The sequence below is a fragment of the Urocitellus parryii genome, chromosome 6 (genome assembly GCF_045843805.1).
Source record: "Urocitellus parryii isolate mUroPar1 chromosome 6, mUroPar1.hap1, whole genome shotgun sequence".
Taxonomy (NCBI): Eukaryota; Metazoa; Chordata; class Mammalia; order Rodentia; family Sciuridae; genus Urocitellus; species Urocitellus parryii.
This window is the reverse complement of record NC_135536.1, coordinates 91,796,761-91,819,035: the sequence shown is the minus strand read 5'-3', so window position 1 is coordinate 91,819,035 and position 22,275 is coordinate 91,796,761. Positions and strand designations below refer to the sequence as shown.

General features: G+C 42.8%; 1 protein-coding gene across 1 annotated transcript in view; it reads right to left on the bottom strand.

The window, feature by feature from the left end:
- Positions 1–5,836: 5,836 nt before the first annotated feature.
- Positions 5,837–22,275, bottom strand: part of Sord (sorbitol dehydrogenase) — a 35,147-nt gene continuing 18,708 nt past the window's right edge. Inside the window, exons 4-9 of the mRNA XM_026391319.2 lie at positions 19,162–19,321; positions 13,911–14,029; positions 12,447–12,512; positions 11,183–11,358; positions 8,119–8,240; positions 5,837–7,208 (exon numbers count right to left, since the gene is read on the bottom strand). Of these exons, the coding sequence (XP_026247104.1) occupies positions 7,043–7,208; positions 8,119–8,240; positions 11,183–11,358; positions 12,447–12,512; positions 13,911–14,029; positions 19,162–19,321 (809 nt within the window). The 3' untranslated portion in view covers positions 5,837–7,042. The remainder of the gene's footprint in view (positions 7,209–8,118; positions 8,241–11,182; positions 11,359–12,446; positions 12,513–13,910; positions 14,030–19,161; positions 19,322–22,275) is intronic.

Below are 22,275 nucleotides of genomic sequence, written 5' to 3'. Positions count from 1 at the left end.
GAAGTCAAGTGAGTCTCTCAAGGTCATAAGGCCTAACGTGCACCCACCTCTTTCTTACTATGTGGAGCCCAAGACATTCAAACATCTAGTGGCCTCTTCCTTTACCATCTCCTTCAAGTGCAGGGGTGCATTTCCTCCACTCAGCTTCATGGCCACAAGACATAAACTGGATGACAGGTGTTTCTGGCTAATCACCCAGCAATGTCTTTCTTCCTCTTGTAATCATCAATCTCTCTAGATCCCCATCCTGAAGGCAGCATGATGAAGGCAAGCAAGGATTTCCTGGGGACCTCGTTTAGTTGGGTGTGCAGTAAGTTGTGGAATTCAGTCTGTGGTACAGGGGAAGCCAAGCTGGGGTTTGCCCAGGAAACTCTGGTTGGAACCTGTCTGTCCCTGTGTTGTCCTGAAAGCCCAGCCGCTTCCTAGAACCTGCAGCCCCAGCCCCCAAAGGCCACGTTGAGTCATGTTTTTCACTCTGCCCTGGATTAGTAGTAGTTCCTTGCCTCTCAGCTTTTTCCTCATTCACTTTTTATCAGATCATTCGCTGGCTCCTACTTACTATTAATAGTCTTCCCAAGAAGTTCTTCAGAATCATCAACCCTTGATTACACTCCATGGTGGCAGCCCAATCCCATCCCATTTGATGAGTGACAAGAGATGCTTCAATTTGATGTTTCTGAAAGTAGCACAAATATGCAAGCACACTTGAAAGTCTGTATTGTTAAGCTATGTAGGCAAATATTAAATATACATATGTAGCAAGAGAATAAAATAGCATGAGACAATTATATTTGAATCACTCAGAACATACATTTCTTAAGGGCCCTATACATTTCCAGGCCTCTCAGGGCCTGGAGAATCCAAAATGTGTAGCTTAAAACCTAGTCCAATTCATTCTATGCTACATGAATTTGTACCTACTTCAAAGAGTCCAGAACTGAAAAAGAATATTCTACACACACAACAGCCTTACAATGTTATCAAAGTTAACAAATGCTACCCAGTGTTTCCTGGCATTGTTGTGGGGAGGCTTTCAGTACAAGTTCCTGGTGGCCCACTTCTCCACAGTAATTAGACTACAGATTCCTATGAATCCTATGCCAGCCCTTTAAAGGGGCTGTTTATTGTCATATCTTGGTAATAGTCCCAGAGCCCAAAGCAACCACTGATACTACCAATAAGGAAAGGCCTGAAGACATAGTGACCTGTCCAAATTTTGGATAATGAAGCCCAAATCCAGCTTTTCTCTGGTTGGCCTGAAGCCAGAGAGCCAATGGCTCCATAGCCCCATCTTTAGCAACCCTTGAGAGCTCCCTCAGACCCCAGAGTCCTCCCACATTGTACATGGCCAGAGGCACCCCCAGAGATTTTCTTAGTCTCAATATCAATACTCTGTTTTCTTGCCTATCCAGGTTAATTTTAAAGTATGTATTCCAGAGCTGGAGATGTAGCTCAGTGGTAGAGTGCTTGCCTAGCATATGTGAGGCCTTGCAAAAAAAGGAGTGTAGCCTCCAACCCAGCTCTCTTCATTCTAAAGTATAACTTTAGAAAATAAATCAGAAGCACAAGCACAGTCTGCACCACAAACATCATCATCACAATTTTATCATAAGATCAAAATTCTACAAACTATCCAAATGCCCAAATTACTGTGACTTGCTTTATAAATAATAGTACACCCATACAATGGGATATGGTAACTTACAAATGATGATGTGGTTTAAACAAGTGACTTACATGATGATAATTGTTGACATAGAAATTTAGCAATTTGGGACTGGAGTTTTGGCTCAGAGGTAGATAGCTCGCCTAGGATGCATGAGGCACTGGGTTCAATCCTCAGCACTACATGAAGCAAAAATAAAGACATTGTGTCTACTTATAACTAAGAAAATAAATATTTTAAAAAAAGAAATTTAGCAACTTATTAAATAAAGAAAAAAGGCAGGTTTACAAAATAGTATCTAGAGAACAAAAGACCCAGTTTCTTCAACATTAATGGCATTTAAACCCAAATGGAGAATGATCACAGATTAAAGGAACCATATCAATCACCAGTAAGGTGTTTGTTTAAATTCCAAGAAAACCAGTATAAAAAAGTAATCTTTATTTTTAATTAGGGAAAATTGATTTGGTATGAGATATGAAGGAATGGTTCATTTCATTGGGTATAATAATGGAAATTATTTAATAATTGTGATTATTTTTAAAGCATTTATTACAGGTGACAGAAAAATAGTAGTAAAAGTACACTTTTATTATGTTCATAAATACATGTTTGTGTTTTATATGTGTAGAGATGCATAGGAAAGAACTGGAAGGAAGTATCCCACACTCTTATTATTGAGGAATGGATAATGCTTTCTTTCTTTTTATTTTTTTACTTATCTTCCTTTGTTAATTTTCTTACAAGGCACAAACTTATGTGATAGGGAATATGGCTATTGCCAGAGAATTTGAAGAGCCTCTTGAGATTCCCAATTCTCACCAGGGAAGAGCTGTGAGGCAGGACTACTGGAGAGGCCCAAGAGGGTTAGTAGCCCATAGTCCCATGCTCATGAGTCTGTAAGGTCCGAGTAGAATCCATGCGGCTTCAGCACCATCTCCCTGAAGCCTGGGCTGGCCCAAGAACTGCACTCATACTATTACCCAACTTGGGTTTTTGGATCCAGAGGTGTAGAAATGAACAATGGACCCAGAATGAATTTAGGCACGGGCAAGCCTTTACTAAGGACTTTGAGTCAGAAGGGACACAGCTTTGAGGGATAGAGACCCCAGGCCGGCTTCAGCAAAAAAAAAAAAAAAAAAAAAGGTGGGGGGAGTTTTCTACCTGAAGCAAAAGGGAAATAGTACGGGAGGGACTAAGCTCCCCGGCTGATCTCAAGCAAAGAACAAAGGGGGAATAGCTTTTGTGACATCTATAGGGTGAACTCCATCTCTTGATGTCATCTCATGTGGAGTTGGGGCTTTAGCTGGGCCTACACTCCCTTCTATCATTCTTCTTCATGCATCGCATGTCTCATTACCATCCTAAGTGTCCATCCAGGGGTGTGCATTTTACTATGCTAATAAGGTAAAAGATTACTGTGGGTCACTTTGGTGAATAGTATATGTATGTGTTTTCCCCTTGTCACTGAAATTGTCCTTATCTTCTGGGAAAGTCTCTAATATTGTTTTCTGAGTAATGCAGACCCTGCTTTGACTGGCATTTCTGCAGACTACATGCTCTCAGAAGACTGAGCTGTCCCAGCCTCCTATCTCTTGGGGTGTTACCTCCCTTCCATAGCCTTGAAGACTACTTACACTTTCATCTCCTAATTTTCTGTTGTGGCTGTTAACACCTTAAGATTGAAAGTTAACCATGCTGTCTTCAGGAGTTTTCTCTCTTACTCCTAAGGGGTTGTTTTTCATGCCTCCCAGTGGTGTTGGGCCCAGAACAGGCTCACCCTGTGTGAAGGCCTACCTTCTTCCCATAGCTCCTTCCTTCCTACGAAGGGACCCAACCCAGAAAGGCTGTGTCTCTGCCTCTCGCCTTATGTGGAGCATAGAAAAGCCAGTAAACGACCATGGCAGTGAAGAGCCTGACTTGCTTGACCCATCTCTAAGCTCTGCAGACCCCTTAGGACAGGGATGCTATGGGTCAAGGAGAACAAGGAGTGGAAACAGGCTGATTGGGGAAGGAACTTGATAAATTTCATGGTGAGTTAGTGACTGCTCCAGGATTAGACAGAACCCAGGAATCCCTATTAAATGTTACAACATGCTGCCTCTCAGAGGACAAAGGTTGCTCAGCCATCCCAACTTGTGACAAGCATCTCCTACTAACTGGAAGACTTACTGAGCAATATCTTGGAGGTAACTACCTGAGCCACTTTCAGGGGAGACACTCAGTATCTGACTCAGCCAGGGCTTTAAGAGAAGAGGAAAGCTGGAGGGGCAGAAGCTGTGAGAGTGCTGCTGGGTGGTGTCATTATGGTAGCAGCTGTGTCAGAGAACAACTACTGACATCTTGAAGGCACTTCCCATAGGCCATAAGCTCATCACCAAGCCACTAGACTGCTCCTCTCTGAGCCCTTGAAGAATTTGATGTATAAATGGAAATGGGGATGGTGGAGACCTCTCTGCCACCCAGGGATGTGGGCCTTAACCAGGACTTGCCGAGTGCAGCCTCTGTCCCAACCAGTTGCCCAGGGCATTTCTTCCTTGTCACCTGGCCTCTGTGCCCCAAGCCTAGACTGACATCATGAGCAGGGGACAGTTCTAGGGGAAGAAAAATATGCAACACATCCTGTTCCCCTGATCCTGATCTTCTGGTTCCACCAATGCCTAAAAAAAACCTTTTTTGTGCAAAACAGAAACCAGGAAAGAAAAGGCAAGACAGCTACACAAGAGACTGGGAGGAGATGAACAGAAACCATGTGCAGTGGCCAAAAGTACACCACAAAAGGGAGTTGCTGGAGCCAATGCACACCCACTTCCTTTTTGGGGGTCCATAAGGCAGCCTCTCTCTTCCACCCTTGGGGTTGCCTCTAGGGTCCTTCTTCCCAGCTTTCCACTCTTACACCCCACTCCACTCATGTGCTGGGAGTGCCTGCTGGGCGGGGTCCTCAGTGTTGACTGAGAGTGAACCAGTGCCGGGCACAGGTGACAGAGCACACAGAGGCCACCAGGCCTCCCAAGGTTGGGGAACTTGCAGGAAATTCATATTTGTCTTAGTTCCGGGACTGATTCACTGAGTCAATCAATGTTTATGGAGAACTTTGTGGAGGTGGTGCTAAGAAATTAATTCTCAGGCTTCCTGCAGCCCCTTCCAAGTGGTGGAAGTGCCATCTGAACAAGGATGAAGAGAGGGAATCTCGGCACCAGCTCTGTAGTGCTCTCACCAAGCTCTGCTGCCTCCACTCTCACTACCTCTGCTGCCTCCACTCTCGTCCCTGTGATGTGCGTGGGAAGCAATAGTTTGAGAGCTGTGGAAGACCTTGCAAATGAGGAGAGTCCTTTGAACTGCTATTTTCAATTGGCCCATTTGCTCTTTATAATTGCACAGGCATCCTGAAGCCCACCTAAGAGACCAGAAAATGGAGATGATGTTGACATTGATAGACATTGGCTTAGAAGATCAGGCTCAAACACAACTATGGAAAAAGCAATGTGTCTTTGTCCTTGCTGATGCTACCTTTCCTGCTGTCCCCTCTGCAGCTCTGAAATCTTTTTCAGGTTCAGTGTCCTCCCTACATCCAGCCATAATCAGAACAATAGCAGCTACTTGTGAATTTAACAAAATGAAATCTGCCCCATTCAAGAGTAATTTCTATTAGAAGTCTTCCATCTAGAAAGTCTTCCATCTCATTGATGAGTCTTCCATCTCATTTCACATTAAAGAAACTTTGGGCACCACTAAACTGGAAGGAGAGTTTTAAGACAAGACAAGTGGCAAGTCTGGCCCCAACTATGTAGAAATAAGAGAAGGAAGTGCAAGTGGGTTGGGCTGCATGGCTGCTAAGTGTGTGTGCACAGAAGTCTCCCCATCTCTCCCTTCTTCTGATAAAAGAAAAGCAGTGTGTGACCTTAATCAAATTACTTTTCTCTATTTCCTTATCTGTAAATAGTCATTATACATTTGGTTTGCTGTGAGGATTATAGAAGATTTATGCAAATTTCCAACAGTCAATGTAATTGTATTTAGTGCAGAAAATGGGTCCTCTGGAAAAGTCCTGGGATTATTCCTTCTGTTCAACAGGCAATCTAAGTCCACTCTTCCTTAAAGAGGCATAAATGGCAGCAGAAGTCACATATCAGCAACAGAATTTATTACCTGAAGCAGTTTGAGGAATTCCAGGCATTGGCCATGGCCTTCCCTGGATATAAGAAAACTCAAGCATCTTCAGACTCTCCCTCCACCCACCGCTGAAGCAAGGGGGAAAAAAGGCTGCAGTTGTCATAGCTATTACTACAGCCTTACCCTTGATTAATAATCTCAAATCACAAGGAAACATGTTGCAATTTGGATTCAAACCATATACAGAAAAACTCCATGACTAAAATAAGACAAGTTTGGAGATATCCTTCCAACAGATGGGAAGAGACAAGAGCCTTAACTGGCTATGAGAAGAGGTAAGTTTTCTGTCTACAATAATCAGAATTAATGGAATTGTCTAATAATCATCATTCAGTGAGCCTAGGAGGGGAGGCTAAGGCTATGGGGTAGGGAAATCAGGCAGTCAGGTGTGCTGGCCAAATCCTCCTGGGCTGGTCCGAAGTATAATTTAAGGACTTCCTGCCACTGTCTTTAGGTGGGAGCCTCCTGGTTGCCTAGTGACAGGCACCATACCTCAGGATAGGGTTGGAGAGAGTTGGGAAGGTAGTTCTCTACCTTGCAAATGGAATGACAAGATTCTTGGGAGTTGTAGGGGCGATCTGTAGAGCTGAGATGTGTTCTCATTAGTTCTACATTTGGGGAATGCAAGCTGGTTTGACCTCACATGAGATTTTTATTTTATTCATGTGGTTGGTTAAAAATTACACTAGATCCAGGAAGTTATAGTCTCTTTTCTTATTCTCCTTTTATTGTCAAACCACAGGGAATTGTGCTCTGAACTACAACTGCTGATAACTCTCAACCCAGACCCTGAAAATCAGCCTTGGGGCTGGGTACGTCTTGATAAAGTTGTCTCTTCATAACTCAGCTCCCATCCTCCAGCCAGTCATAGTGGAAACAGGAACCCAAAGGCCATATTTGTCTCCTTACCCAAAGAAGGCCCAGATAGAAGGAGAGTTCTCAGCAGCTGTTTGTTAAGCTCTGCTTTACTTGCTGAACTTTGTTCAGCATGAGCAGGTCATTCTGGCTACAAGTTTCCCAAAACCATCCCTATTTGTGTCTTTAAGGCACACGAACTCCTCTATAAGACTCTCTCTTTATAATGAATTATTTTAATTATTCTTACCATTTGAAACAAAGTTCTGCATTCAAGGTAGATCCCCCCGCCCCAGCCATTTAGCCCTGAGATGCTGAGAGGGGGATGAGGGTACAGCTTAATTCACATCAGGGATTCTGGTCATTGGGGTCACACTTGAGCATGACTTTTATCCCCAATCCCTTTTTGGATGTTTCAAAGGCCTCCATGGCTTTCTCCAGAGGAAACCTATGGGTGACTAAAGGCTTTACATTCACAGACTTGGACTCAAGCATCGAAATCGCCATTGGCCACCTGTAAAAGATACAAGCATTACATTCAACCTTCAGAAACAAAAGGCCAGGTCCCCAAAGGTATCAAGTGTAAGAACTGCTTGGCCATATTTCTTTCTAGCGCTGTGCTTCAGCAAGGCCAATTTTACAGACCAACAACAGGAAATGACTTTGTGGCTTGTAATTTGTAGGCATAAAGACTGTTTCCAATTGCTTCCTTACCTCCTATTCCCTCATTTTACAATGCCTCCATAGAAAGACTATGGAGGCCTGAGAAAGATTATGGAGGCCGCTACAAAAAGGTAGCAGGCCTCAGGGAGGCAGTTCAGGATAATCAAGTCACACCATTGCCAGTTCAGGTTGGCAGAGCTTATTGGAAAAATGGTACTTAGCTGAAGGTATGGAATTATAGATTCTTAAGCTAGGAGTAAGGGACATTGCTAGAGCAGGATGTCCCAGACAGTGGACCCTCAAAGGGGAAAGGCTGAAGCTGAGGAACAAGGGTGAGGTGAATTAAGGCCCTCTAGTTCCCCAGGATGAGCCCTGGAATTCAGAAATGAGGGCAAAGGGACTTGATTTCTTCTCTCTCTCTCTCTCTCTCTCTCTCTCTCTCTCTCTCTCTCTTTTCCTTTCTCTCCTTCTTCCCATTAAAGAGGGAAAATGGAGGTCTGGCCTCATAAGAAAAAAGAAAAGAGAGGGCTGGATAATGAGTGGCAGACAGCTAATGAGAGCATGCTTCAAAATCCCCTCTCTGTATGTCCCTCCCTCTGTTTGAGAAGTACATGTTTTCTCTTTGGATCTCTATCATATCACACAGCAGTCAGTGTGGTCAGGGAGTGCCCCTCATGAATAAACAGGTCCCAGAGTCAGTGTGGGGCCTGCCCCGGTGTTGCTGGCAGCTGGCCACCCTGGCTTACCCACAACATACTCACGTGTTGCAATATCGAAATACGCCCTTGATATCCACCTCTCGGATGGCTGCATGCACTAAGGGTACAGTGGTCATCTCAGAGCCCATTCCCACAAGTACCAGAGTCCCACCAGAACGAGTGGCCTGAAGAGAAAGGAAAACTCAGAAGGTAAGAGAATGTGGATATACAATTTATGTTAACACACTATTATCACACAAATGTCTTCTGACTGCATCAGGTGAATATCCAAAAATTTCAGAGAATATGAGTCCTGCTATGCTGCAGAACACGAGAAAAAAACTCAACAAAGCAGCAGAGCAAACATTATCATCTTTAAATAACCTGAAATAATACACTTGACCAAGAGAACATCTTCCAAATACTGGCATCAGTATTTTTTTTTTAATTTTTTAGTTGTAGATGGATACAATATCTTTATTTTATTTATCTATTTCTCTATTCATTTATTTATTTTTACATGGTGCTGAGGATCTAACCCAGTGCCTCATACCTCACAGGCAAACGCTCTCCCACTGAGCCACAACCCCACCGGATTTCCATGTCTTGACACTTGCTCTTCCTGCAGACCACCCCTCCACAAGGTAGGCCTTTCATACACCTCTAAGCAACAACCCTCTGACCTTACCAACAGTAAAAAACTACCAGCTACTGTACAAATGAGCTTTTGGAATTATAAAGTTTAAAAGCATCTTCCTACAAGCAGGTTTGCAGAAATGTTTTTGTTCCAGAGGCATTCATCCCAATAGTCCCAGCCATAATGGATTTGGTCTTCCCTGAATATTTATCTGGAAAATGAGTGCTCTGCTAAGGACATGGAATTATAGATTCTAGTAACATACTCCCTGGACCACTCAAAGGAGGGTCAGAGGTGGCAGAATTTCTCCTGACAATTTTCATGTAACTCCACGTGAGTATTGTGCCCCCTCCAGAGCTTTCTGAGGATCACTGTGCTCTATATTGTGAGAGACAGAAAAATGGACACTCCATTCACGGTTAAGTTTTCATGATAATCAGAAGGAGCAACAAGCACTTACCAGAACTATTCTAAGTGATAAACAGAGTTACACAAAGGCGCATGGCCCAATCCACTCTTGGAGGGGAAGGATACACCATGAAGAGAGGCTTGCAGTACCAGGAGCAAAGGTAGGGCTCTAGGTTGCAGCCATGTGCACTGACTCCTAGCACTGCAGCTTCTGAGTTGGACTTGTCCTCTCAGCCAGTCTCTTGTGTGTAACAATCACAGTGCTCAGCTAGTGTGGTCTCAACATTTGGCTGTTTTGTGTTTTTATTGATACACAGAATTACTTACAAGCCACCAGGGAACATACATGAATCAGGAAGACGCTGCTGTTCACAGTGGAATATGGGAGAAAGGGGTCAAAGTTGTGGGTAAGCCACAAAAGCTATTGACTGAGAAATTTTCCAGGAAAACTTCTTCCCCATCAGCAATTCTCTACCACAAACTAGCCACTCCAGGATGCCAGGGTCCAGCAATTGCTGATCATAGGTCAAGGAATGCTCAGACTACCTGACTACTCTGCTGTGGGTGTGATGTCTAGACCAAGGTGACATTAATTCTACCCCAAGGCATAATGCCATACCTCCTCCCAAATACCATGCAGTTATCACCTGCGCAGGAAAGTGATGCTCAGGTATGTCTATATTTGGTGCTACTCCCTAGATCAGATATCTCTTCAGGCCTGGTAAGGCCATAGGATTACAAATAGCCTGACAAATAGCCTGGCAGACAGGCCCCCACTGGCAACAAATGGAGATGACACACATCCCATCATCTGAGTTTTGGTTTCTCTTTGCCCTTTCCCATATGGCAACCTGTCTATATCAGAGAGCCGAGGGCTAGCTCATTCTAGTTGTAATTCAGGACAGGGTAAAAATGCTACTTGCTCCTTCCTTCTACTATGTCCTTAGCCCCCAATGCCTCTGGGCATTTTGGTAGGAGGAGGGCTAGGTAGCTCTTCCAGGATGCTGGGTCTGTGGGTATGCCACAGCTGTAGGTGTGAGTTTACCCAGAATATCTCACATGCTGCAAAGTAACTAACCTTGTGTGACTCAGAAGGAAGGCAGAAGCCCACACTATTGGGAGGAAGCAGTCTGGAAGGTGGGGCAGGGGTCCCTGGCTTGCTGCCCTCCCCAGCCTAGGCCCTCCCATCCTAGCACATTTGCTCATCTACTCTTTCCCTTCCTCTCCTGAGCAGCAGGGCAGAATAAGGGAAGCTCTGGAGCAGGCAGGATGCACTTGAACCTGACTCAGCCACTGACAGTCATATGCTTGAAGCAAAGTCTACAGGACCCTCTCCACATAAAATGATAAATGATTTTCAGAGTTATTGCACAGATTAGGCCTCATGTATATAAAGTACCCAGAAGAGGACCTGGCATACAGTAAGATTTGGAATCTAGAAGTTATTCTCTTTCTCCCTTTTTCCTCATACTCTGATCTGTCATTGCTCCTCCCTCCCCTTACCTACAACGCCTGCCAGTTTCCATGAATTGCTGATGGGGTGGGTCCTCAAGGAGCAAATCAGACATATGCAGCTTATATGTTCCAGTTCTAGGAAACAGCACAACACTAGCCACTGTGGCCCTGAAAATTCACCTCACCTTTGTGACTAACTTAATCAATGGCTATCACTTTGTATCAGTGACCCAAAAGTACAGTTTTCCTCAATAAAACAAGATAGGGATTTACCACACAACTAAGACATGACTAGCTGTTCCTCCTGTTGATGGTTTTACCAAGAGGGTACCTTAATGACCATGAAATGACCTTGAAGGCAACCCCATCCTAAAGCTGCAAGCTACTAACATCATTCATGTGTGTCTGTCATTGTGTTGGGCACCCTGTGACTCCATGATAAGAGTTACTATCTCTGCATTCCAGACAAGAAAACAAAATGCTGAGAGACTAACCAATTCTGCTTGGGGGTCAAACAGCCAGTGGGTGGAGAATCCTGACAGTGGGACTTCTCACTTCTGCTCCCTTCACTGCCCTACGCTGATTCCCCAAAGCAGCCCAACAGTTTGTCGCCCGCAGTCCACTCACATAGATGCCCGTCTGGATGCAGGACTCTGCCCCTGTGCACTCAACGGTGACAGCTGGCTTGCACCCCAGTAGATTTTCTATTTTACTGGCGATTTCCTGAGGGCTCTCCTTGGAGACCTGAAGAGTGAAATCAGCCCCAACTTCCTTGGCTTTGGACAGCCGAGAGGCAGACAGATCTAAAGATGAGCAAAAGTTTCTTTTAAACTGAGAAATCAAATGACTGATTAGAAAAAAAAAAATAAAACAGAAGTGCAAGCTCCAGTGTAGTGAGAGGTGCTTCTGACCCCTACACACTGCTGCACATAACACACACACACACACACGCACACGCACACGCACACACACACACACACACACGTTCATAAATTCCTTCTCACACAAGACACATAATCAACACCCTTCTACATCTTCACAAAGCCCCATACATACCACACAGCTACACACATTTTCATACTTTTTACATACACACACACGCACACATAAAACCTTATGTATGCATGTATATATGGATAGATGGGTTTATGATGCACACCACCAACTCCCCACATACAAATACATCCTCTTGATCTCCTAAGCTTGAACAAACAGACCAAGAGCTTTTAGAACTGAGAGGGAAGTAGGAGGTCCACACAGAAAGAGACACAACCTCTTCTCCAGAGTAGCTACTCCCTCCTTTCACAAAAGGCTCCATCCTGAGTTGGTCATACCTATGTAGACTTTTCAACCCTAAAACCCAGAGAAAGAAGGAGCCCCCTTAGAATCAGAACCCATTGTTTGGATGTGGTTTGTCCCTGAAAAGTTCATGTGCCAGAGGCCTGGTATCCTACATGGAAGTTTGAAGGTGGGACCTAGTACAAGGTAATTAGGTCCTTGGGAGTGCTGCCAACAGAAGGGATTAATGCTGGTCTTGCAGAGTGAGTTAATTCTCCTGAAAGTAGTAAGTCTGACCTTTGAATCTCTCTGGTCTCCTGTCTCATCATATGATCTCTTTCACACATGCTCCAGCCACTGTGATGCTATGGGCCCAGGGGCCCTCACCAGAGGCCAAACTAATGGGGCTGCCCAATCTTGGACTTTCAACCTCCAAATGGTAAGCTAAATAAACCTCTTCTTTAAAAGTACCCAGTCCCCAGTACTTATTTTATTTTATTTTTTTACAGAAACAGGAAATAGACTAACATAGGAAGGGAATGTATCTCATGCCTCTGCCCTAAACTGTGGATCCAGATGTTTCACCCTCAAGGAAATTTTAAGAAAATCTTACCAGTCACTACAACTTTAGCTGCTCCCATTGCCTTGGCCACGAGCAAAGTGACCAGCCCAATTGGCCCTAAGCAAAACAGAAAAAGGGAGAAGTTTGTGTATTATTATATATCAGCTCATTCCCTTGCCCAGGCCATGGCCAAGAATTGCATCTTTTGTGTTGCTAGCATTTAGCCCAGCACCTGGCACATATTAAGACCTTAACAATAGTTTGTGAATGCAGAGGTAAATGTTCTCTATATGAAACATGCTCCTAGCACTAGGTTCTACTTGATTTTCCTATAACTCAGCACTATAAATTTTCCACTTATACTTGGGCATTGCTTGAAAATAAATTCAAAGACCCAGAGGATTTATACTTTTTCAGCAAATTAGAACCAGAAGGTTCAGATGTTTTCCTACCCTAAACTTCATAAGAAATCATCATGTTTCCCCATGAGAAATACCCTTTCTGGGTGTCCTCCAAGGATCCTCTGGAGGGAGTCCTTAAGTGGGGTGGCTCTCTAGGTTGACCATCTTCAGGATATTCAGGTATCCAAGAACTAGCCCCAAATCACCTGTTTCACCACAGAATCTGCATATTAGGTGGCACTGTGGCTTTAATATAAAGTCTAGAACCACAAAATGGAGCAAAAAAGAATATCTTTTGGGTTCATGTTTTGTACACACCCTTGAAACCAACTTTATGAGCTCCCCTAAAAAAAAAATACATTCATTCACTTCTGCATTCACAGTTCATGGACAGGGCTTGGCCATCACTTTTCTGGTGTGACTCCAAAGTTCCAAAACTTATCCTTTCCTTTAGTATCAAAAGCATTTTCCTAGGTTTGCCACAGGTTCAAAAACAATGATTGAATTCATTTTTGGGGTGGATACCAGGGCTTGAACTCAGGGGCACTAGGCCACTGAACCTCATCCCCTGCCCTATTTTGTATTTTTATTTTAGAGACAGGGTCTCAATGAGTTGCTAAGTTCCTGGCTTTTGCTGTGGTTAGCTTTGAATTTGAAAATCCTTGTGCCTCAACCTCCCAAGCTGCTGGGATTACAGATGTGCGCCACAATGCCCAGTAGAATTCATTCTTTTTTTAATACTTTTTTTTAGTTTTAGTTGGACACAATACATTTATTTTATTTATTTATTTTTATGTACTACTGAGGACAAAAACCCCATACCTTGCACATGCTAGGCAAGTGCTCTACCACTGAGCCACAACCCCAGCCCCAGAATTCATTCCTAAAATGAATAAAAGGGTTATGTTGCCTAGGAAATCTAATTATTATCATGTCTGCAGACATTTTAGTTATTCAGCAAAGTGCTAGTCACTGAGGGAATGAAACACTATAATCCTACCCTACTCAGAAAGATTCTAGAACTAATTCCAGCCTTTCAAGGGGAATAAGATGGACAAGGGGTCCCCATATCCTCAGTCACTGCATCCATAATGAAGTGTCAACTGTTTCTTACCAGCTCCACACACAAGGACTTTCTTCCCCAGGGAGATTCCACCTCGCTGGCAGGCATAAATTCCCACAGAGAGTGGCTCAATCAAGGCCCCTTCCTCAAAGGTGACATTGTCAGGAAGCCTGAGGAGTCATTCAACATGCACAGTTAGATCTTCTAGGTTAAGTATAAAAGCAACAATAGCATTAATCTCTAGGATATATAAAGAACTCAAAAAACTTAACACCAAAAAAACAAATAACCCAACCAATAAATCGGCTAAAGAACTAAAAACACTTCACAGAAAAAGAAATACAATCAATCAATAAATATATAAAAAAATGTTCAACATCTCTAGCAATTAGAGAAATATAAATCAAAACCACTCTAAGATTTCATCTTACTCCACTCAGAATGGCAATCATCAAGAATAGAGGCAAAATTAATGTTGGTGAGGATGTAGAGAAAAAGGTACACTCATACATTGTTGGCAGGACTGCAAATTGATGCAACCACCATGGAAAGCAGTATGGAGATTCCTCAGAAAACTTGGAATGGAATCACCATTTGACCCAGCTATCCCACTCCTTGGTTTATACCCAAAGAACTTAAAATCAGCATACTATAGTGACATGGCCACATCAATGTTTATAGCAGCTGAATTCACAAATAGCTAAACTATGGAACCAACCCAGGTGCCCTTCAATAGAAGAATGGATAAAGAAAATGTGGTAAACATACACTGTGGAATATTACTCAGCTTTAAAGAAGAATGAAATTATGGCATCTGCCAATAAATAAGTTGGAGAATATCATGCTAAGCGAAATAAGCCAATGCCAAAAAACCAAAGGCTGAATATTTTCTCTGATATGTGGATGCTAACTCACAATAAGGGGGGGGCAGTGTAAGGAAAAACAGAGTTATTTTAGATTAGGTACAGAGGAGTGAAGGGAGAGGAGGGGATAGGGAGAAGAGGGATAGTACAATGAAATAGACATTATTACCTTATTACATATATGACTGCATGACTGATGTGATTCTACAATAAGTACAATCAGAAAAATGAGACTTATACCCCATTTATGTATGATATTGCAAAGTGCATAAATGAATTCTACTGCCATGTATAACTAATTAAAACAAATTTAAAAAATTATAAAGTAAAAAAAATTATATTGTATATGTCCAATGTCACTACAACAGTAACAACAGCTAATATTGAGCACTTATTAATGTGCAGAGTAATACATTAAGCACTTTACACACATTCACTCATGTCAATCTCAGAACACTTCTGTAGTGGGTACTACTATTTCCATTTTCAGGAAACTGAGTTTAAAGGGTTAAATGACTTGCCCCAAAGGTCCAAAGATAATGAGGAGCTCACAAAATTCCAATTAGAAATCAGTAATGTCTGATTCCAGAACCCATTTTATTCTTCCCCCTATGAAAATGATTTTCTTTGGAGAAATCACTTCAGTGAATGTGATCAAACCATGCTTTAATTTGTTTGCCTTTTGTGGTGCTAGGGATTGAACTCAGGGTTTTGTGCATGCTAGGCAAGTGCTCTACCACTGAGCTACACCCCCAACCCACATTGTGATTTTGTTTATTTATTGGTTTGTTTTTACAGTACTGAGGATTAAACTCAATGGCACTCTACCACTGGGATGCATCCCTGGCCCTGGCCTTGAAATTGTGATCTTACTACCTCAGCCTTTCAAGACACTGGGATTATTGGCTTGTGCCACTGCACCTAACTCCATTTTATTTTGTAATGTGCTACTCAAGCTAAGGTATGGAGTGGTTGTCATTAATAGAAGTTCATTTAACAAGGGGTTAACATAGCCAACATTCCAGCATCTCATCATCTTTTCAAACTTTCCATGTGTCATGCTTCACTTTAGCAAACAATCTCAACTACCAGCAGCTTTGAAGATCAGTGACTTAACAGTGGGCATCATTCTGGTACTTGTCCCCATTCCAGAAAAACCACATCTGGTGACAGCAGCTGCCTGGCTGTCCCAGGAGTGGTTAAGAAGGGAACAAGGCCTGTTCCACATAGCTGATTAAATGCTATATCACTTTCACCACTGGGTTCTTGGTTTTCATATCTGAATCCACTGGCATCTCCACCTCATCAACAATCCCACTGATGTAGACAGCAAACATTTGCAAAAGGCTTTACGGATTAGACAGTTTTCTCGCCCATTATCTCATCTAATCCACAGGATAACCCTGTCAGGCAGGAAGGACAGGCTTTCTTTTTACCTTATTTTACATTAGATGAAACTGAAGCTCAATGACATTAAGAGACTTGCCCAAGGTTACAAGGTTGGTTCTAATCAAGACTTGAACCAGTGTCCTGATTCCACACCTTCTGCCTGGCCCACATCAGCTCCCTCTTGGTACAAGCAGTTCTATGGCTAATAGCTAATTTTGACTAATTCATCATTGTCCAGTATTTACATAATGCCCTCAAAATCTCTACACACAGAAACATGAAAACCTTCAACTTATAAACAGAAAACCAACATGGTAGCCCAACATTATGTTCATCTCCACAGTCTTTTTGCTATTGTTACCAGTCCTTGACAGAATAAATCACAAGGCCTATGTTCAGCTGGCTTCTCCCCCTTCCCTCCCCTCTGCTTCTCTCACATAATTTCCCCCACTCCAACTCATTCTCATTCTGACTGCTGTTCAAACCCGAATCACCCTACAGGTGCTGATTCCATATAAAGGAAAAAGGTTTATAATGAAATAATAAAGACTCCTAAACCCTTTTAAGGAATCCCACTCCACACTCTAAGACACAATAGCCTGCCTCTTCACAGCTGGGCCTCCCACAGAGCTCAGAATGGCTCTAAACTGAGTGCTCCTGGTATCTTGTCTCTGACTTCCCTTGGAATAAGAACATCAAAGAGCACGGCATGGTGGCGCATACCTGTAATCCCAACTACCCAGGAGGCTGAGGCAGGAGGTTGGAAGTTCAAGGTCAGCCTCAGCAACTTAGCAAGACCCTATCTCAAAAAAATAAATAAATAAATAAGGTTGGGGATATACTCAGTGGGTTCAACCCCTAGTACTACAGGAAGAGGGTGGAGTGGGGGGGACTAATAACAAAAACAAAAAACACCAAAGAAAAGTGGGTGGAGGTATGGATGGGAATGGTGGTGAGTTAGGCTGTCACCTGGTTGATTGAGAGTTCTACCCGTCAGATAGAAGCTGCCTCCTCATACCTGTACCCAACACAGCCAACTATATGAGAAAACCTCTTGGCATGGAAGCAAAAACACAGAAGGCATGAGGAGTGCTGGGGCTAGCCCCTCTGCCATTGACCATGGGAAGGTCACTGGGTCCTCTCTCCCCTATACTGTCCAGTGGGAACTGACAGGGAATGGGAATGACAGGACTCCAAGTTTCTTTCTAGCCTTAACTTTTTTGGACTTTATAAACATCAGAGAATAAATAGCAAGGCAGTTTGATGATTTTACAATAGTGTTTGGGGAACAGACAAAAGTGATTAAAGGATGATCAAGAAGCCAAGAGGGAGTATGAAGCCGACTAAGGCCCAGGGCTATGCTAGGGAAAGAGGAGAGGAGAGTGAGCTGTACATGACACCCAAAGACCTTCTTCAACCCTCCTATTGCCACTACTAACCAGAACCCCCTCACTACCACACACTATTCCCTACAAACTACCACCACCCTATCCCCAGCACAAGGCTCCCTTCTCAGACCTAATCCTATACCTCCGTCTCCCAGACCACAAGACCATGGCTAAGACATACCTTGGTGTCATTTATTGAGCACCAGGCTTTGTGCTGAGTATCTACTATTTCTTGCTCATTAAATCTTATCAACTGTTCCGTGAGAACGATACTATTATAATGCCCATTTTACGCCAATGATATTGAGATTATAAAATTTAAAGAACTTGCTTGAGGTCACACAGTGAGTAAATGGCAGAGACTAGTGGTTAGTCTTGAGCTTTACCACTGTGCTCTTCCTCCTTCCATGAAAACACTGTGTACACCTTGATTTGGAAAGGGCCCAGGAAAAGACAGGCTGATTCAGGAACCACTTGCTGATAGGGGAACTCAGCCCACAAAAACCTGCTTTCTTCTGAAGTAAGCCAGGTGTTGACTTAAACTCATCACAAGGTCTCTGGCCTACAACTCCTCTCAAGGCTTCCAGTGAGCACTAGAAAAACTCAGATCTGTTAGACTGCCCCTGGGAATGGCACGCCGTTTCCATTGGACAAGCCCTATATTGGCTGATAGCCACCACTGGGGCCAGGCTGGGATAGAAGGAAAACACACTTGGGTCAGGTCAGAGGAAGAGGAGGCCATCCAGCACCCCAGAGCTCCAAAGCAGAAACTCATGAGGACTGTGCAACACCTTGTTTCTCTAGAACACAGCTTCTTAACTCAAGACTATTTCAGGCATGAGTTGTAGTAGGGTAGTAGACACAGGGCATGGGGATGTCTGCCTCCTGGCTCTGCTCTGTACCTGAATCCATTAGCCTTCTTCTGCCTCAGTAAACGCTTGTATAAAAAGTGCAAAACAGCTTACTTGCCTGGCATATGTGAGGCACTGGGTTCAATAAATAAAAAAAGGTCTATCAACAACTTAAAAAAAATACTTAAAAAAAGTGCAAAACAGTGCCCACCTCACCATTACTCCTGGGAAGGTTAAATAAGATTCACATATAAAGCACTTATTAGCATAAAGGCAGGCATGTGGTAATAGTAGATGTGGCTTTACATGCACTGCCCTCTTTAGTCTTCTGGTGATTAAAAAGTGAAGCAGGGGAAGGTTAAATTATCTCCCCAAAGTCACTCACAAGGAGGGCCTGAATCCAGGATGCCAAGACTCAAGCCCCGGCACCACACTATACCTCCTCAGTAAGCCTCACTGTCACTGTTTGCTGTTGTTATCAAGGTCACTGTTACAGTTTCCCTTTCTGGTGGCTATAGAAGAAACCAAAATGAAGGATGGATGATGGCAAGTTCTCTCCAAGATGATTATAGGGCTCAAGTGATTTGAGTTGCAATTTTCTATTTTTGCTCCAAACTAAAAGATGATAAACCAATTACTGTGAGTCAATTTTAGTCCCTTCATCAGTACCACCAAGAAGGGCACGCCTGCCAGGGAAATGCCCCATGTTTAGAATTTGAGCTGAAATCACCACAGGAAACTAGAAGAAAAAGCACTAAAAAAACAAAGGGAAAGAGGTCCCTAATGGCACAGCTGGATGGTGAGCACTCACTTGTAGCAGAAGTCAGCATTGTGCTTGTAGAATCGGCAGAGGTTCCCATCATCAGGGGGTGTGGCACAGAAGAAGATGGATGGTGACAGATTGTATCTGCCAGTCTTGCAGAACTCATCATTTTCTCGGGGAGCACCAGGCTCAATAGTAACACGATCACCTGGAGAGGAAAATATGGTGGCACACTATCACCTGACCCCTCCTTGGCTTCTTGTTTTCCAACCTTTGAAAACAAGAACAGGATAGAGATATGGTGAAGGCATGCCAGCTCCTGGGCTGATGCCAAATGCAAGAATCTAGCCTAAGGAGCCACCCTCCTCCTTGGGGACCCAGGGTACTCTAGACAGGCCAGGCCTGCTAGTTTTTCCAAAAGGAATACAGGATGCAGCAAAGGATCATATTCTGGGAGGAAAGAGCCAGCCCACTTCTCCAAAGACTGGTTTGGCCTGCCTTGTGACAAGCCAACCTGCCTCTCCAGCTCCACAAGCCACTTTCCAGCTTGGGAAACACAGAACCAGTCCTATATCTAAGGCAAACCAGGTCTGGCTTCCCCCTCAAATCCACTGTGAAAGGGGCAGCTAGTGCATGGAGCATGCAGACATTTTTTCTTCACTTGTTTTGAAAACACAGGACAAGACCTCTACAAAGACAAGAATTATAATTATAGCCTGTTTTATGTTCAGTATGGTTGTGTTTAGACAATAATTAGGAGTCAACTGATTCCTGGTTGGCAGAACTGTGAGGGCCAAGGACCTGTAGAGGCCCAGACTGTACAATAGAGGGGAATATATTCAAGGCTGGTGAATAGCTAGTCTGTCATATTTTTATGTCTCATTATCCTGCTTGGAAACCCAGCCCAAGAACTGCTCTCCAATTGCTTTATCCCCCCTATATTTTTATTATGAAAAATTTGAGACATACATCAATGTTCAAAGAATTGTGTAAGTAAATATCCAGATACCTTCTACCTAGGTTCTTCAAGAAGCATTTAGCTATGTTCACTTTGTCCTGTATTTATCTATCCACCCTCCCATTGCATCTACCCATCTCTCCTCCAGCCATCAATCTTCTCTCTGAATAAGCTATCTACTGTCTTTCTGTGTTCCATCTTGCAGGCGGCCAACATAGCACGTGACCAGCGTGACCAGTGTTTGTCTCCCCTTTTGATGGGTGTGGTATTGTCGGTCACCTTGTGATCTGGTTCCCTAGGTAATCATAGACAGTAGCCCTGCTCACCTGGTAGTCAGGTAGCTACGCTCACCTGTTCCTTTGTGATATTACACCTTGCCCTATTTGGAATTGAATGTTCCATGGAAACACCCTTTATGTGTCTCCTTCTCTTATTCTGCCTTTGGGTGTGGCCTTCCTAGATGTCAGTCAACCTGCTGACAGCAGACATCTTGAAGCTACACTCAGCCCCTTGAAACCTGACTCCTTGCCTCATTTAAATGGCTTCTCCTCAATAAAAGGGGTCAGCCCGTGCTCTCTCTCTCTCTTTCTGCAGACCCTTAAGGTCAGAAAAGCCGACACAGCATCCCCAAAGAAAAAGGTACTTCTTTCTCTTGTGTGGTTATTTCACACAGCCCAATTATTTCAGTTTCCCTGGAGTGACCCCTGAGTATTTAAGTCGCCAGGAACACAACACAACATATCCATGGAATAGTGTAGATCCTATTAAACATCTGGTGTTCATTAGTAGCAGTGATGGTAATAATGGTGACAGTAATATATAATAGTAGGACACTTGTTTTTATTGTATTTATCATTATAATTATCTGAACTGGCATTATTGCAGAGGAATTTCAAACTATAAGATAGTTAGATTAGGGGGCTGGGGTTGTGGCTCAGTGGTAGAGCACTTGCCTAGCAATGTGAGGTCCTGGGTTCCATCCTCAGCACCACATTAAAAAATAAATAAATAAATAAAGATATTTTTTAAAAAGATAGTTAGATTATATATGAATTAGAAATATTTCCATGCCTTAGATTTATCAGTTTACATTATGTAAATAAATATTAAGAAATATTCAATGAGTAGTTTTCTTCTCTTAGGATTAGTTGATTAGAACTTGAAATCAAAATTAGCATATGAGCAAGGTGCAGAGGCACATGCCTGCAATCATAGTCTTAGCAACCAGTGAGACACTATCTTATAATAAAAAATAAAAAGCGCTTACAATAATGTACTCAGTGGTATAGCAACCCTGGAGGGAAAAATTAGCTCATGAATCATTTTAAATAAAAGCTTTGTATTCTAAAAAAAAAAAAAGTACTCACAGAAATCCCTTGAGACCATTATAATGCATTCCTCACCTGTACGTCTCTTCCTTCTCCCTCTCTGACTCCCTATACTTTCTCTGCTGCCCAGTGAACTTTCTGCAATTTATACCATTAAGGGTGATGTCTCCAACTTGACATTCAAGGTTTTCCATGATCAGGTATTGTTCAATTTTATTACTGAATAAATTATTACTGTAATAATTTACTACTATAATTATTTTACATTATAATAATACAATTCAGAGTTGTATGGTGTTTTTTAAAGAGGAATTTGATAAAAACTATGCAATTTTATCATCTCCACTAACTCCCCAACCAAAAACAACTGCTCTGAAAAAAGAGACATATAAGCAACCCGGACAGGTTAGTTACTATAGCCTCTGTAATCTCATTGTTCTGTTCCTCTTAACCAAAATAGTATTTTATGACCTCTTCACTGACTCAAATACAAAATCTTCTTTAAATCTAAAGGTGCTGGGCAGCCTGATGGTTCTGAGTACTTGCTCTAGGATCAGAAAGAACAGGGTGAGAATTTCAGCTCTGAGACTAACCAGTGTGTGTCCCTGGGACAAAAATCAAGCTCTAATTTCTTCATCTACTAATAAGCATAATAATGCTTACCTCATAGACTGGTTTCAAGAATGAAATAAATAATTGTCTCTAAATGTTTAACTTGGAGATTAATGAATAGCAAATCAAAAATACTGACCTTCTTATTATTGTTACTATCACATGTCCAGCTCCAAGACCTATCTTCTCCAGGCACCTTCTTCAACCACCTCTGCTTATAGCAATTGCCCTTTGACTTCTAGGGCCAGAGTCTTGTTCTCTACT